The sequence below is a fragment of the Pleurodeles waltl genome, chromosome 3_1 (genome assembly GCF_031143425.1).
Source record: "Pleurodeles waltl isolate 20211129_DDA chromosome 3_1, aPleWal1.hap1.20221129, whole genome shotgun sequence".
Lineage (NCBI taxonomy): Eukaryota > Metazoa > Chordata > Amphibia > Caudata > Salamandridae > Pleurodeles > Pleurodeles waltl.
This window is the reverse complement of record NC_090440.1, coordinates 1,684,829,729-1,684,843,630: the sequence shown is the minus strand read 5'-3', so window position 1 is coordinate 1,684,843,630 and position 13,902 is coordinate 1,684,829,729. Positions and strand designations below refer to the sequence as shown.

The 13,902-nt window shown below is 42.5% G+C and overlaps 1 protein-coding gene across 1 annotated transcript in view; it reads left to right on the top strand.

The window, feature by feature from the left end:
- The first annotated feature begins 1,369 nt into the window (after positions 1-1,369).
- The window catches only part of ITPRID2 (ITPR interacting domain containing 2), a 179,767-nt gene continuing 167,234 nt past the window's right edge, over positions 1,370-13,902 (top strand). The window contains exons 1-3 of the mRNA XM_069225457.1: positions 1,370-1,442; positions 1,694-1,885; positions 1,962-2,007. Coding sequence (XP_069081558.1) covers positions 1,726-1,885; positions 1,962-2,007 — 206 coding nt within the window. The 5' untranslated portion in view covers positions 1,370-1,442; positions 1,694-1,725. The remainder of the gene's footprint in view (positions 1,443-1,693; positions 1,886-1,961; positions 2,008-13,902) is intronic.

The window sequence follows — 13,902 nt, the reverse complement described above, 5'->3', positions numbered from 1 at the left end:
TCTTGTAGGCAAAGAACATGTACAGCGTAGACAGGAGCAGGACAACACAAACACACAACAGCAGAAAGGATTATTTATACACGGAAATGATACGGATGGGATTCGGCGGTGTAGTATCTCACCAGTAGAATATGGACTGCATCAGGATTAGAAGTGCAAGCTTCTCTTGCACAAACACACATAAAGAAAGACGATACATAGTACGGAAAGGAGAACTGAAAACCTCACTTGCACACACTTAACAGATGCAGACTGGGCAGTGGAAGCATTAGATTCTCTCACACACAGAACACAGGCAGGCATCGAGGCACTACCAGCACAAGCGTCAGTCTCTCAGAGAATGGCAGGGGCACAGAAATCAAGAGTAGGCTATTCTGAAACAAGAGACACAGAACAGGCTAAAAGTAGTGGAACTTCTCCTGCACAAAGAAGAGAAACCACACCGACAGCAGAAGTCCAAGTTTCCATCACACACCCATACAATTACATCAGAAGCACAGCAGTGAAAGCTTCCCTCACACACAAAGAAGAGCTACAACAGGGTACGCATTGGTCACGCATACAAATCAGGTACAGCAACAGTCACACTTACACAGTACAGGCATGTCCTGGGAAGCCGCTGTGTGCATTTTCCTGTCAAACGTGGAGGTACAGCACACACACAGACTCAAATGCAACCTATAGAACTCCAGAGCAAACTTGCACCAGAAAACAGGTTCTGCAATGGCAAGAGAAATGCAATCTATCCTGAAACAAAAGCAATTTACAGTGCATACGCAGCAGAAGTGCCGGCTTCCTCTCACACGCAGGCGAGGCAGAGCATGTGCGGCAGAAGTGCAAGCTTAATTAGCTAATACAGAACAGGTGTGCATCATTTCAATCATCATTAGTGCAAGATTCACTTGAACAGACAGAATGTGTAGGTACCCCACACGCTACAACAATACAAACTCGCCTCACATGTAAAACAAATAGATAGTTTAACTTGGCATATATTACGTTCGAGTGGTGCGTAGAAATTAATTAATTCTAAACGTAATGTCCTCTGCAGACTTTACACATTTGCAAGGGAAAGCCACTTTCAGCCCAGTTGGCCCTGCCAGGGCTCGCTTCCTCCGTATCTCGTCTTTGTTTTCTGCTTCAGTCAGAAGTCACTTCCGAAAGCAACTTTACGACTGCTTTCCTGATGCTGCGCTTGAAACAAGTCTCCCGCTTGACGGTTTCCGTGGGAGTGGAATTAGAGCGGGCAAGAACCTGTCGAGAACCGCTGTCAAACTCCCACGCTCACCTCTTCAGGTGTTCCTCAGAATCAGGTCCAGGTTTGCGCCTGCGCTGTCCGGCGCCACCCGCTCTCCAAAAAAGTGACTGACAGCGAATAGATTCTAAGGAAAGGACTGGAGGAGGAGGAGGAACCCAAGGAGGAGGACGCAGGAGCGGATTGGGTAAATGAGAAAGTTGGTGATGAAGGAGGTGGGGGAGCCGAAACAGAGACTTTGTGGAGCGCAACCTGTGACTGCCATGCGTGTTTGTGCGCTTCCTGCCCGAGGAACGCTGTTTATATAACGCCTCCTGGTCTCAGCCGCTGCTGTGTGTTAGAGACATGAACTCGGCGGAAAGTTCAGGGCTCGGGGAGTGACTTCCGCCTCTGGCCGCTGCCTGTGACTGAAGCGGGGCTCGCTTGTTTATCCCGCAGGTTTCCTGCCCGCCTCAGCGAGAGCGGTCCCCATGGAGGAGGTGGCGGCGGCGCCGGGGCCCGGCTGCCCGATCGGGGCCACAGACAAGAGGCAGGCCTGGGCGCAGAGCAGGGACTCCTGGCAGGCCTCCGAAGACCCGCCCGCCGCTTCGCTGCACCAGCGGGAGCTGGCGGGCCTGGCCGCCCAAGCAGGTCGGTCTGATTCCATCCACCCTCTCGGTCCCCCTAGCGCTTCCTGTCACTAACGCACAGCTCTTTCTCTCCAAAGGGCACGTACCCAATGAGAAGATCGCGACCTGGCTGGAGGACTGCAGGTAAGCCCCGACTTATGAAACTTTTAGTAGCTCAGTCCTAACGCGCCAGTATATGGGTATGTTAACGTCCAAGACATGCCTCCATCTGCAAAAAGAGGAAGACATGTATTGGCACGTGCTTTGCGTAACTGTATTCAATGAGGAGGGACTTGAAATGCACACAGCATTCCAAATTTTGCATAAAAGGGAACGTGTTAGTTTGTGTTTTGAACTCAGTATACAAAACAGTTGAGGTTGTCTTCCTCCTTCCGGCATCGGTACGGGGTGCATGCAATGTGATTACATCTTTCATCTCACTGCAGTGTTCACTCATTGCTCTCTAGCTAATGTCAGGATCATGTCCTGGCGCCCTTGCGTTTGGGTCCCCACAAGCTCTGTTTGTGCGGACACCTGCATTGGAAAAAAGTAATTTCTCGCTAACCCGAGAGGCAACATTGGCTTCCTTTAAACATTCAGTTTTAGATTGCTCTCAGAGGGCGGGATGACAGATGCAGCCACGGCCGTTCCTTAACCATTTATTAACTTGAGTTTTGCAGAACGATTTAGCTTTTGAAAACATGGGCTTTCGAACAGTTATTACTACTTACGAGGATGGGGAGGTAAATTGTTATGCCTACACACCCTGCTTATTATCTGCCACCCATGAACCACCCTGTATCATACTTAAGTCATCTCGTTTGGTTTGTGAAACCCACTTAATGGGGCAACTAGTTTGGTCGTTAGCAGTCGCCTCACCCCTTCCCTTGGAGTCTAATCCAAATGGAAATGTCGGTTTCTTTAAACCAAAAAAGGTCAAGTCCCAAGAAAGGTTCCACGCCAGAAAAGCGGTTTCACCTGGGGCAGGAGCGATTAATAGCACCTAGTGTTTATTTCTGCATGCCTTGACTGCAGACCAAGATTCCCAGACAGAACATGCGCCCTCCCTCCAAGCCCTGTTACCGCAGCCGCGCTGTTGGCTCAAACACCTGAAAGGCTTTTGTCGATTGTAGTGGTACATTTGTTGCATTCTGGGAGCTTGGCAGGTGGCTGTAACCAACACAGCGGGTCACACAAGCACCGCCCGAGTTGTTGCACTGAGACCGTAGCCTTAAACGCGTTTATTTCAGTATCTATTTCGGTTTGGGTGTTTCTATGTGTGTGCTTTTTTGGTGTGTGCAGGAATCTGCTTGTTATGGTTTTACCTTTAAAAGCCAGACCTTGGTGTAGCAGCTCTAATTTGGATCACGCCTCAGCTTTATCTGGGTTTAACGTGTTGGTTGAAGTCTGATTTAAAGGTTACAATCCACCTTCCTTTCCACTGAAGCAGAAGTTTCCTGGTTTGACGCATCTAAACACAATAAACAAAAAAAGAAAAGAAAATGGCCGCTACCTCTTCCTCCTTAGGATTAATGAAGAAATCAATCACCACCCCAGATAGACATGGCTTTATCAGCATTTATTTCAACATTGTGATGTGCAGTAGGTATATTGCTTGTTAAAGTTGATTTGTAGTATGTATACTGCAGGCTAAACTATGTGTAGACAAGTAAACAGAATTTTGTAGCAACATTTGTCTTCTTAAAAATGACCGGCAACATCTCATCAGTAACGCTTTGAGGTGGTTTCACTTTTGATAGATTTCCTTATTTAAACAGTAGAATAAAATGCATTTGCATAGTGAATATACAGCTAGCAATAAATGTCAACTGCGTAACAAGTAATCGGTCCTGTTATAGCCATTTCATGCGTCAGTACATTTAATTACTGGGCCGAAAGGCGGCCAGTTTCGCAGAGTGTTAGAAGCCTTAATTACTGGTCAGTTTAATTTTTTTAAATCTTTATTTATAGCCCCTTCCAAATAATCATAGGTTACAATGTAATTCGCAAAGTCAAAATCAGTGCACAGTCTGCGGTCTTAATGGGCTTTGTATACTGTTTTTGTATTTATATAGCGCGTTTTCGTCGTGTAGCACGCTACTCCGGAAATATATATCTCGTATCATGAAATGTTTTGAATATAAGGGGCAGGGGGCGTTATGGGGTGCTTCTCATTCCAGACGTAAACATAATCAGGGCCACTGGAATTATGTGTCAGGGCAGGGTCACATTACGTGGCAGAGTGGTGTATATTATGGTGCAAGAACACCAAGGTAAGCTATTTGCCGTCATTTAACACTTTTGTGATGGTATTACTTCGTTATTTAGTCATTTTTGCACTGTCTGGGCATTAGCTGCACCTCATTAGTATAGGTTTAACGCCAAAATATAACAAAATCCAACAGAAAGCTGACCAGTCAACCTTTGCAGAAGGCCTGCCTCTGCATAGCAACACTTGTCACTGCACTTTTAGTAACTTTTGAACAGTTTGAGCTAAAACAATTTTTTTTTAGTCAAAATCTACAGATTGTGCTGCAGATTAGAGATTTTGTGGCAAATGCAGCAAATCTATAACTGTCAAGTGCCACTGATAGTAATACACTTTATGGAAACCATAGTGGTAAAAGGACATTAGAACCTTTTGTGCTTGAGGATATAAAGGTTACCGAAAAGCCAAGGAGATGAGGTCACAAATACTTATAGACTGTCCAAGTTGTTGTAGTAGGCGATACTGAACCCTTGTTAATTAGAAATACCGTATACCTACTTCTGACTCAGTCCAGGGAGTAGGTGTGTCAGCTTTTAGCCTGGGGAAAAGAGACGTTGGTATCCCTTGGGTTAGTATTCAGGAGCGAGGACGTCACTATTTTATCTGCCCATAGTCAGATCGAACCGCTGAACACGGGAAGGATTTCTATGGTGTGTGAAGGCAAGAAGGGGTTAACGTTATGTCGTGGTCCTGGTCGGGCCTTATTAACTAAAGCTTCTCCTCATAAAACCAATTCAATTAAGGGCTCTGTAATTGTAAGTGAGGTGACAGGGGTTGGTAGTTGGGTGGAGAAAGTACGGGGGCACGTTGGTACGTAGAGGAACATTATAGTATGTGAGGGTGGTGTTATTAGGTCTGACAAGCCCGTGGTTCTCATTACACAGGATCAAGGCAAACATGTGGCAGTGCAGTGCTGTCCATGGTCAGCACATCCTCTTTTACACAGGTTGACTTATCAGTTTCTAAGTGGTTTCCATAATGAAGTTCTTGTATAGCTCGATGTCAGCCAGTTGTGCACTTTTTGTTGACTTTGCTTTTCCAAGTATTATCATCAAGGAAGGGTGCCCAAATCTGTGACTAGGCCTCTACCTTGTTTTGGGATTCGTGGATAATCCTACGGTAGGAGACAATCCTGTGCATTTTAGTCAGCTCTGTGGATAAGAGGTGACATTTGTGGCTTGTCAGGTTGGTGAGGTCATTGGTATTGTGAAGCTTGATTAGGTATCTTGGGAGGAGTGAGAGGAGGGTCCGGGTTCTGTTTAGAATGGTCCCTGTTGCATCCCACAGTGCGAGCATGTCCGAACAATCGAGTAGGACAGTATCGCAGTGTGGTTGACCACAGCACCAACAGTTCCAATTGTACAGCCCATTTTCCATATTTTCTCAAGGTCCAGTACCAATCATGTATGTATTTAAAGAACTATTTAATCTGGGATTTCCTCCTCCCCTCCCTGTCTAGGTTCTCAAAGAGCTATTTCCGGTCCTTTTCAGTATAATCGATTTGCAACTTGCCCACCATGCAGCCTGGCTACTAGGGGTTCAGAGTGGTGGTAATGTATCATTAGATTAAATGTGTGAGACATTACTCCGTTGTATTGTTACCAAGTTTGGAGTTATGACACTGTTGGTGAAGGCTCTAGGCCCCATGGTGCTGTGCCTAATCTGCTCCATGTAGGCAGTGGGGTAAATGCATCTTTTCCAGTTTTGGTGTGTGGGGAAGTGATATTCTTCCCTGAACATTTCAAATGTTTTAAGGTCTCCCTGTATAAGAAGCTGATCAATAGTTAGGATGCCTGCCTTTTGCCACAGCTCAGGCTGAAGCGTTTGTTCCCCAATACTAATGTGTGCATTATGCCGTAGAGGTGTTCTTTTGTGTATGGTAAATGTTTTTTGATAAGGTATCAACTGGCTGTCGACCACCTTATTAGGTGCAGGATGTTCATGAGGTGGCCTTGGGAGGGTAGAGTTTGGGCATGGTGAAGATGCCGATCCACAATTAGTTCTATCTGTGGTTGCTTTTGCACTTTCCCAGTTCTTGGTCCAGGTAGCCCATCTCATCTAAAAGATATGCTTGATGGTGCACATTCAGTGATGATGATCTAATGTAGGCTAAAAAGAGAACACAGATATGGTAGGTGTGGCTCTGAGGTGGGTTTACCATCATCCACTGCCTGTGGCACTTACCAATGATTTCCCCCTGTGCTGCAGACCGTGTGGCTTCTCTGCATTCTTGATGAGCAGTGCTGTTGCTTGTGCCTAACTGTGGTAAGCCAGTGCAAGGGGGAAGTAGCCTAGACTTCCACGGTATGCTAACAACTTAATTAAATCTCTCTGTGCCATAAATGTCAAACAAGATTTATTGAGCATTTCAAACGTTTTTTCATTTGCATCTTATGTTAACATATAATATTAATAATAAATTGTCATATTATGCATCATGAACAACGGTAGGTGCTCCAGAACAAACAGTGAAAGTGTGGAGGTGCAAGTGAGTGGCGGTGATATGTGCAAGTAGTGCAGAGTGTGGTTGTATAAAAATTGATGACTTCCAGTGGCTCCTGCAATCAAGGATGCCCTGGTGTGTCACAAGGTTTCTTATATGCTTTTCTCATTCACTCTTTTGGAAAGTGTCGACGTTTCGACCCCTTGTACAGGTGAGTCAGGACGGGGTCATCATCAGGACAGAGATGACTATGGTGGAGGCACCTAAGTTCCAGTGGTGAGAAAGGACCGGTAATGGCTGGGATCTCCCTGAGTAATCGTAGTCCAGAGGGGCTGTAGGTAGGTATCACTCTGTTCAATGACTGTGAATTAGGCAGGCCCAGTATCGTATAAATCCGACGTGAGGGAATTAAACGACTTGAACAATCCGTGGGCTAAGTATAGCCAGGATGCGTCAAGACGGTAGAAGTAACGTGAAATCAACTTGAAACAACCATGGGCTTGAAATAGCCGGGGAGGCAAGGTTCCGATTATCTAGGAATAAAAAAGTTCAAAATATCTAATGACGTCCACTGCGGCGTAAAAACAACCAGCAGAACCCGTTGTTGTTGTTTTTACGCCGCACTGGACGCTAAGGAAACAGGACGGGGGCCGACTGATGCGGCCGTCCGTCTACAACGAGGAAGTTCTCATTATTAGATATTTTTAACTTTTTTATTCCTAGATAATCGGAACCTCGCCTCCCCGGCTATTTCAAGCCCATGGTTGTTTCAAGTTTATTTCACTTTACTTCTACCGTCTTGATGCTTCCTGGCTATACTTAGCCCACGGATTGTTCAAGTCGTTTATTTCCCTCACATCGGATTTATACGACACTGGGCCTGCCTAATTCACAGTCATTGAACAGAGTGATACTACCTACAGCCCCTCGGGACTACGATTACTCAGGGAGATCCCAGCCATTACCGGTCCTTTCTCACCACTGGAACTTAGGTGCCTACACCATAGTCATCTCTGTCCTGATGATGACCCCGTCCTGACTCACCTGTACAAGGGGTCGAAACGTCGACACTTCCCAAAAGAGTGAATGAGAAAAGCATATAAGAAACCTTGTGACAGACCAGGGCCTCCTTGATTGCAGGAGCAACTGGAAGTCATCAATTTTTATACAACCACACTCTGCACTACTTGTACATATCACCGCCACTCACTTGCACCTCCACACTTTCACTGTTTGTTCTGGAGCACCTACCGTCGTTCATGATGCATAATATGACAATTTATTATTAATATTATATGTTAACATAAAATGCAAATGAAAAAAACGTTTGAAATGCTCAATAAATCTTGTTTGTTTGACATTTATGGCACCGAGAGATTTCATTAAGTTGTTAGCATACAGTGGAAGTCTAGGCTACTTCCCCCTTGCACTGACCTATATTATTATTACATATATTACCCTGGTCATGAGGGTTAGTGGGCAATTGCCTCCTTGTATAACTTAACTGTGGTAAGCAGCCTCTTTGGGTAACCGCACAGCAGCGAGCCATCTATATCGGTTGCCCATGGCTCTCCACCAGCAGAGGTTGATAATATCTCTGCTCCCCTGACAATATGCTGGGATCCCTTTTTTCTTCAATAGAGCTTTTCCACTGTAACAAGTATTTACCAGTATGTTTCTTCGTGATCCTGACGTGTGGCATTACAGGATTGAGATTTTCTGTTTCTCTGGACTTCGTACTCCCTCTACGACACCACCTACTCTGTTTCTGTAAACCTGCTCCTCTGACACTTGAAAATCATATGTGAATACTGATATTTAGAGGCACTGAGGCAGTACAGTATCCCATTCCCTACATTAAAGGCTCAGTAGTTCTGTAAGATTTCATCTGTACGAATGCTATTGCCATAACATTGCATAGTTTCCAGACCTGGGGACTATATTGTATTTTTAGCACAGTTATAAATGTCTAGGAACAAGGCTTCAAGGCATCTCTTACACTCAAAGGCCCCGACAAGCACAAAAGTGTAGAAAACGCAATCTGTGAACCTGGAATAAATCATGATGTCCATAATTTTGGACACTCACATGCAGGATCTAAAAGAAATCAAATTGTTGGTAACCTCTGTGGAAATGGCCACAGCTGAGACTGGAAGACCATGCATGTAGAAATTTCTGTGTTTAAACCACAGCTGGGCACGTTGGAAAAGAGGCTAACAGACTTGGAGAATAGGGTGTTAGATGCGCTGAAATAAGGATCTGAGCTAATGGAATCCTGTTTAAAAAAATAAAAAAAAATTCTTGTACTAGAAGATAGGAGGGACAATGTGTACCTCCTTGGTCTACAAGCTACAGAAGATGGTGATGAAATTCTTAGCTTTTTGCCACACTTCTTTTCTACACTTATAGGAATCGAAACATATGGCATGATACTGCTGATGGCCCCAAACCAACAATAATGTGCCTCCTGCGCAATCAGCATGCCAGGCTGAGTCTTCAAACGGCCAAACAGTATGGCCTGCTTGTCTACAATGGGGAAAAGCTCTCCTTCACTGCAGGCATTTCATATGATACTCGTGCTGTGGAGAAAGGTTTTTATTTCTATGACTTTTCCTTACGCAGAGGGTACTCCAATACGGACTATTGAATCCATCAAAAATGCTGATCTCAATAGATGAAAGAAGAAAAGGGTACTACGACCTGTAAGATCTTCAAAGCGTCCTAGAAACGGATTAAGATTTCCCGATTGATGTAACTTCCCCAAAGATAGCCTTAACTTTCTTACTAGAACAACCTGCAATTTGCAGTTAAAAATAAAACATGTAACACCTCTTTGCCTGTGTTCTCAGAGTTTTGGCAATCAAGTATTTTTATGGCAAAGTTGCATTAATGTTAAGCTCCCTTTAGAAAATATTTTGTTGCATATGAGTAGGGATTTCATGTGATAGCCGCTGTTGGAAGATGACTGTCTTACAAAATGCTTTCAGTCAGGCATCCTGTAAGCGCACGTTCATCACACATGTAGTGATTTATTTCGCCTTTATACCAGTTTGCTAACGCATGAAATTAACCTGTTGCCTTATTGGTAGGTGACTTAAAATAAAATGAGACTGGCATGTGAACATTCAGAAATTATTTTGCAACACTTTAGTTTGAATAAAAATATAGTTTGTGAGGTATGTTGAAAACTATTTGAGTTGAAGCTGGAGAGAGTGGAATTTCCAATGTGTTGTTCCCTGAACCTACTTTGGAGCAGGTCTTGTGTTTGCTCCAAATTTAGATTTGATACGGTGAATTGAATACCAACTTGTCTAGCAAATTGGGATTTAGGAAAACTGTTGTTTTCGTTCAGGTGGCTTGGGCCTGAACGCAACAGAAGACATTATACCACATTTTTTTCTTTTTCCCAGTCTGCAATTTTGAGTGAAAAGTGCTCAACGAGTGCTGCATGATAAGCAACATTGGAGCATAATAATTCAAGCATAGGCTGAAGATAAGATTTGTATTACTCTCAGGAACAATTCTGCATTTGGGGCAAGTCTTTTGAAGCAGATTTGTCGATCTTTCTGTTTTGCAGGCACCATATGATATTTTTAGGTGGGCAGGACATTTTTTCCCAGCTTAGATGGTGTAAGATCTTCTTAAGTACGCCTACTAAATGTATAGTGCAGTGGTACCCAACCTTTTGACATCTGTGGACCTCCACTTTATCATTAGTGGCATCCGGGACCCCCACTGAATTATTATTAGAATTTGGGACCCCCCCCACTGAGTCATTACTGGAAACAGGGACACCTACCTAAACATTGTTGATGATTTGAACCGCAAAACAATACACAAAAAATACAGAAGCAAATATTCCATCAAATACATACACATTTTATTTAATTTGCAAAGATTTTTTTATTTTCGAGCTTTTCCAAATTCAATGGAATTTACATTGCCCATACTAAATTCTATTTGATGCACTTGCACTGCTCCCAAAAACGAATCTGGGGATACTAATTAAATTTGTAGCCTCCAATTTCAAATTCTTTGACATTTACAGTATAATTTAAATGTTTCAATTGTACATTTAACCACTTTATTTATATACACCTTATTAATCTGTTAATAGTTAACTTTTTCACGCATTCCCTTAGGAGGCTTCCCGGATGCCCAGGGGTCCCCAGACACAGGTTGGGAACCACTGGTATAGTGAACTCCACAAACCAATTTATCTGCAGTGTTCTTGTTGCAAGCAGAGAGAGTTTGGCTGCATGCAAACCAATCGCACAGTTATAACTGACTTTCAGGCGTGTGCGCATGTAGTGCGGTAGCACTTGTTTCCTATTTCTTTTTATTTATCTTTTTTGTTTATCTTAGGCTGCATTTTGGTCAGTCTTACATTTCAATACCTGTAATTTATGGCATTCTTGACCCATCTTTCAGTGTCATTGGAGCTCTTCAGAACAGTCAAACAGCTTCTTTGTATTCAAAAGTATGATGCTAAATTACCTGTTCCACTGAGTTTTTTTGTAATGGGCATCTTTCTTATGCTCTTAGCCCAGTGTCCCAGTTTGACGTCCTTGTGGCAGAAATTGCATTTATGGTGCTGTTAATTAAGGATAGATACAATAATTGAAGATTTGCTAAGACTGCTTTACCGTAAAGCAACACAAGATATAAAATAAGCATTTGCAATGTAATGGGTCTTGTGTTTCCTCGAGTTAGAGCTACTGGCGTTGTAAATTCCTAACTGGACTTTTCTTGCCACATAAATTGAAAATGAAATGTAAAACAGTTGACGTAAGCGAGCCAATTTAAAGCACCACGGCCACTATGAGCATGAGCGCGATGGAGAGACATAAACGGGAAAAGAAGTTTGCTTGCGGTCAAACTTATCGGCTTAAGTGCAGTTATCCATGTAACGGGTCGTGTCCAAGGCGGTAACAAAACTGCCCCAAGGAGGGACAAACTTAAAGCATTTACCAATGATAACAAAGAAGTTTTGAAAGGCAAACCCACAAACAAATGAAAGTGATGGGCGTGGCTAAAAGCCCACAACGCTTACTACAGGTCAAAGCGCTTGCGCGATCAACCTTAAAGGATATCAAATAATTGCTTACACCTGCAACTGAAAGGGCGTAACTAAAGGATCTCGTTAATTACTGATTTATTTAACTGATAATCCCCTTCTGCTTTTGCTGATCACCAAAGTCCATTGTTGTTCCGTTTTGGTTTTAATTCGGTATCTAAAAATTGAAAGGCTGAGTTGACCCTGCTAGAATATAAACCTGTGACTGGAAGATCTCTCGGCTGATGTCAACATATCTAATATGAGGGAATGTACTTCAAATTCTTAACAGCAAACGTGGCTGGGTGAGGTAGTCTAAGTATGTTTTTAGACTGATTATTGCAACCTGTAGGCAATCTAAAGCTACATGTAACTTGAACTTGCAATCTGTTTAGTTACCTTAACTATTTCAGTTTTATGTCCATCCACTTGTTATATTCTTTTGCATTTATAGTGACCTACATCGTGGTCTGTGAAAAGTCAATGAAAGGCATTGTAACAGAAAATATAAATTCATTTATTCACAGGTAACAGTATTGAAGAAATACTACAGAATAGAAAGGCAGTAGTACTATTGTTCCCCACCTACGACTTAAATAACTATTTTGTCAACAGTTCGACAAAATGCACATGTTGGGTATGCATCTTGCTAAAGAGACCCTAATCATAAAAGGGAATTGCTTCAAGAATAGATCAGATTCCATGTGTGCAAAGATTGTTCCTTAGAAAATGCTTTCTGGACCCTGCTGCCGCAGAGCATATAAATTACATTTGTGTGTAATAAATCAATGGCTATAGTAATATAGTCAACAGTAATACTTCTCACTAGTCCTGTTCTAGATCTTTAAGCTTTGTGGTTCAGCAGGGTAAGTCTTCAATCTCAGCTCTGCATACTGGGCACTTAACTGTTAAAGAATTTTTGATGATGATGATATCATGTAACTGATGGCAAACTATTATCTTAAATTTTGGCTGTAGTCTTTGCTTCATAATTGTGCCAGGTAATCAGTAGTAAAGCTAAGATGCAAGATTGTATTTTACCAGCATTTCCTAAATATAAGTAGATTGACTACCAAAATACATGCTAGGTTGACACTTGCCACCCCACAACTGGGCAGAGCAGTTGTACTATTTACAAAGTGTCTGAGCTGAAGAAAACTAAATAAGACAAATTTGTTAGCAAGCATCCCGGCCACGACTTGGCCCAGCTCTAACCTACGGAGAGCTTGGGAAGCATCTTCCATCACGTTGAATCATATGCAGTGCTTTATGCCATAATTGAGATTTTACTGTAACAAATCTTGATTTATAGGATGTCTCTCTTGGTGTGTTTTTATTTACTTATTTTTTTACCTAAGGGTCCCTGCATGGTCACTCACATACACTGTTAATAGCTCCAATTGGTAGCAAGTTTTCTAGCTTGATTTTTCTTTGTGTGTGGTGTTTCAAATCATGATATTACTGGTGGTATACTTTCAATATGAACTATTGTAGTGTAGTATGTTTTTAAATTTTGGTCTTGATTTTTTTGTTTTTGTTTTATTTCTACATTTAGAGCTAGAGCCTTCATTAAAGAGGTCTCTAAAATTAATTATGTTTGAAACTTTGTCCTGAGGGTGGTCTCAAATACTGCTTAGAAGCCTGGAGACCGAAAGATGGACGCATTGGCCACTGCATATTCACATGAATGGAATGAAAAGCCATGTGCTAGGAAAAGGATTCCAAAAGTTTCTTGAAAATAATTGATTTTGTTGAGTGGTCTGCACCTTGTTGAAGGTTGCAACTGGGTCTCAGAAATATCATTGTCACCCTTTAAGGCAGTGTGCTGGTGCTGTTTTCAGACTCTAAAGAGTCTTGCAATAATAATATGTAAATTCATAATTTGCACTTCAAGTACGCTGTGAATAAATCATTGTTTAAATTATCGATTAGATCCATAAGCAGTGATTTGTTTTGGTATAATTTTTTCTTTCAGGAGTCCTGTTTGTATACATGTAGCCAGTCTCTTAAAGGATTATTGGGTTACCTTATTGTGCATTACTGATATATAAGAACAGCTTACCTAGTTTGTTACTTGCCCTCTCTCCCCTTCCTGCTAGTGCTGATAGTTGGGAGTCCAAGAATGCTTACGTAAGTGTAACCTTTCACCTGCTTGAGTGGCTACCCTTCCATCGGCACCTAAGGAAGAACTACCTCAACCAAATATAATTTTTTTCATTTTTGGCAGTCAGGAAATTTGTTGTACTATACACTTCCAAGTTCTTTAAAAGC